General features: G+C 54.1%; 1 protein-coding gene across 1 annotated transcript in view; it reads left to right on the forward strand.

Annotated features, from left to right (window-relative positions):
- Nucleotides 1–3,937, forward strand: part of LGALSL (galectin like) — a 9,823-nt gene continuing 5,886 nt past the window's right edge. The window contains exons 1-4 of the mRNA XM_064510133.1: nt 1–246; nt 413–484; nt 608–696; nt 1,061–1,238. Of these exons, the coding sequence (XP_064366203.1) occupies nt 214–246; nt 413–484; nt 608–696; nt 1,061–1,238 (372 nt within the window). The 5' untranslated portion in view covers nt 1–213. The remainder of the gene's footprint in view (nt 247–412; nt 485–607; nt 697–1,060; nt 1,239–3,937) is intronic.

Genomic DNA, 3,937 nt, shown 5'->3' on the forward strand with positions numbered 1-3,937 from the left:
CGGCCACCTCCCCTTCTTCCTCCTCCTCCTCCTCCTCCTCCTCCTCCTCCTCCTCCTCCTCGCCTTCCTACTTCTGCACCGCCGCTCCGCGCCCTGCTCCGCTCCCCGCGCCGCCGCCGGGGCTCAGTCACCCCCCGCCGCCGCCGCCGCCGCCCCCGGCCCCTCCCGCCCTGCCCGCTCCAGCCGCGCCGCCGCCGCCGCCGCTTCCACAAGATGGCGGGGACCGTGGCCGAGCGGGACGCGCCGGTGAGTGCCGCCACGCCGGGCAGGGCCGCGGGGCCGCCGCGGGGGGGGGGGGGACCGGGGGGGGGAGGAGAGAGGGGGGGGCGGTGGCGGCAGCCCCCGCCGCGCCGCCCCCCCCGCCGCCGCCGCCTCACCTTCCCGGCCTCACCGCTCGCTTTTTTACCTGTAGAAAATCGAGGACGGGCATTTAAACAACTCCCTGGGCTCCCCGGTGCAAGCCGACGTGTACTTCCCTCGCCTGGTAAACCGCCCTCTTTTGGCTTTCCCCCCTTTTTTACACCCCCCCCCCCCCCGCCGCCCCAGCGCGGCGGCTGGCGACGCCGAGTGACCCCGTGTCCCCCCCCCCCCCCGCGTCCTCTTGCAGATCGTCCCCTTCTGCGGGCACATCAAGGGAGGCATGCGGCCCGGCAAGAAGATCCTGGTCATGGGCATCGTGGACCTCAACCCCGAGAGGTAACACCCGCCGGGCACCCACGGCCCCCCCTTCCCCGCGCCGATCATTTTTATCGCTTTAAATATAGCAAATATAGCGTGCCGCTTTCTCCCTTGACCCATAGCGGGGGCATTTCTGTAAGGGGATCCCAGCGTTCTCCTGGGGTAGAGCAGGACGCATGTTAGACCCTATATATGTACGTGTATGTATATGTATGTACACACATGCAGACGTACGTCTGCTCTAACGGCGTCCTCGTCCCTGCTGAGCTTTGGGGACTCGTCGTTCCCCTTTGCGCGTTTTGATAAGCTGAGGAAACGGAGCGGCGGCGTTCGGGGTTTGCTTGTCTCCGGCTGAACGAGAGCCGTTTTCGCGGTGTTGCAGCTTCGGCATCAGCCTGACCTGCGGGGAGTCGGAGGACCCTCCTGCCGACGTAGCCATCGAGCTGAAAGCGGTGTTCACCGACAGGCAGTTCGTCAGGAACTCCTGCGTCGCCGGAGAATGGGGGGAAGAGCAGTCGTCTATCCCGTACTTTCCGTTCATACCGGACCAGCCCTTTAGGGTGAGTACTAAGATCGCAGCAGCACGCGCCGTAGCTGATAAAGTGTCGATGGGTGAGAACTGCAGCAGAACAGGACTGGCCTCTCGTGAAATCGCACGGTAGCCCACACTCCTCTTTGGCTGAGGCCGTGATTGCCAGATTGGATGTGCTGATCCAAAGCTGTGTGGGGATCCTGCTTCTGCTGCCGCTTGCAACCGCAGGCACTTCAGATGGGGCTATAAACACATCACTGGGCTGTTATGACAAGCTGGAGATGGTAATACTCTGTGATGAAGCACACTTCCTGCGTTTAGTTTTATAGCTATAAATTAAGAAGTACCTCTGTGTTATTACTGCATTTTAAGTTGTTACCGGAGAATGTAAATACTCAGTTGGACTGCCACATGTTTTGATTTTTTTTTTTTTAATGGACATACTGCTGGCAATTTAGTGCAGCTAATGAGGATCTTGTTCATCCTTTGTCTGTAGGGATGTTACACTGAGGTTGACTGTAGCCCTTTGTGTTAGCAGATTAAATAACTAGTAACTAGTGGTATTCTTTTCTGAACCCTGGGATTAACTCTCAAGTGTGAGTTGGTAATGGTGTACATGGAAATGCTGTCGTGCAAGGGATGGACTGGGTTGACCTAGAAGCAGTTTCCCATCTGTAGTGTTTATGGTTATGTGAAGATGTCTTTGCTAATCAGGACTAACAAAGTATGCAGCTGCAGAGGGCTTCTTCTCTCTCAGCTGTTTGGCTACACTGGGAAAAAGGGCTGCATGCCTTCTCCATGCGGCTGACCCAGAAAAAACCTCCTCTTCCTCCTCCTCCTCCTCTCCACCCCTCTTATGAAACCTTGGTGGCCCCTCTGATAAATGCCAACGCTGTGACCAGCTGCCAAACTCTCTTAATCCTTCTTGCCCCCAAGATAATCTCCCCCAGCCCCAAAAGCTCACTGTCTCCCCAGATGCTTGGGTTTTGCAAGGGCGTTTGTGACTGGTTTTGTTGTGGATTGATTGCGCTCCAGTTGCTCCTACAAGCTCTCCCGTCGTAACTGGCAGCACCCTTTGGCGCAGGTGGGAAATGCACTTGAAGGGGTTTGGAGGTGCGGTCCTGCGCTTGCTGAGAGGGTTATACTAGTAGCTTCAGCGGGTGGTGGCTGGGCCCTCAGACAAGCTAGACAAATTATCTAGAGCATGTTCTGTGGATGTCCCACTAATGACAGTTTACATTAGAGGACAGTAATATCTCACATCTTTGACGTGAGATACTGTAGAAGAGGAGGGGTTTTTTCTCCCCAAACACATAAACGGAATTTAGGCTCCCTGTTGACTCTGTGCTTTTGATAGCCTCCCTCTCAGTGAATAAATTAAATGGACTGTTAAGTGTTCTTGCCAATTACTTGTGATCCAGTTCAGTTATCGTTCTGGTGTTGCCCAGGGTGATCTGAAAGAGTGGATCGTAAGCAGTGTTGAGGCTAACCATATCTTTTACATAACAAGGCCTAAGGCTGGAGGCACCTGCCGCAGTGACACAGGAGCTACACAGTAGCATGGGTGTTTCCCTGTTACGTGGTGCGCTATCAGGTCCCCATGGGACAAGGCTAATGAAAAAATTTAGCTCTCTTAGACTATCTAATGCCACTTCTCGCAGTGCAGTGTGCCCCAAATCTGGGGTCATACAGTTTATCACTGGCTCTAGCACTAGAGTCAAGTGCCTGAAAGCAGCGTTTCACTGCAGACCACCAGCCTCTAGAAATGACCCAGGATTTACTCATGGATTCCCTGCAGGTTTTCTTTCTAGCCTATCCAAACCCAGAGGTCTCCAAGGGCCTCCAAGTGTACAAGCTAGGATCATAAACACTTATTCTGTGTCCTCAACTCCCTGCTTCCTGGTGTGGCAGCTCCTATGAAGCTTCACTGCAGGGCACCCTTTTGAGCCCCAGTAATATCAGGAATCCCCGGACCTGTTCAGAGCGGATGGTCCATTTCCAGGCTTTGTTGCCTTTCCAGAGCATTTCTGCAGGGCTCTGGGAGGAAGGATGAGCTGTATCCCTCCCTGATGCTGTTTGCTCCTTCCGTCAATGGTCAAACTGAATTCAGGACATCCTGCACCGAATCTCCCTCACCCCAGCCCCAGTATGGGGTCGAGTCCAACAAGGAGTCCTGGGCTGGGCGCATCCACGGTTGTGCAGCCTTTTCGGTTGTGCAGCTGCTGTGTGAGTGTGTGCAGTGCTAGTGTGTGAGAGCAGAGGGCACACCTATTCCTCCAGTGACCTTTGCTCCTTTCCAGTAAATTATCAAAGGCTGGCGAGGGTTGCAGAGGGAACTGCCCCCTCATTCTGCAGCAACAAATTGTAGCAAGGCATGGAAAATACCGGTTGGAGATATGGTTTCTTCCCCCTGTAATTAGCAATTTAGGTCTGCTTCTGGCATTATTCCAAGAGGCAAAACCTCCCTAATGTAAATGGGGCAGAGCCACAGGACTGGGATACAGAGTCCTTCTGGCCATGACAACGTGAGACTGAATTAAGATCCATCATAGTGTAACTGGGATTGTGGGGGCAAATTGGTCTCTGCCCCTTCTGTTACATGGTATGCAAGTAGCAAAATGTGCTATACCGAGTACAGTTCAATGCTAACTGAGTGCTCCTTGTGTCCTGTGAAATAAAACTTCCCAGTTACATTGTGAACGTGGCTCATCATTTTATTTTTTACAG

The sequence above is a fragment of the Dromaius novaehollandiae genome, chromosome 3, assembly GCF_036370855.1.
Source record: "Dromaius novaehollandiae isolate bDroNov1 chromosome 3, bDroNov1.hap1, whole genome shotgun sequence".
NCBI classification, from domain to species: domain Eukaryota; kingdom Metazoa; phylum Chordata; class Aves; order Casuariiformes; family Dromaiidae; genus Dromaius; species Dromaius novaehollandiae.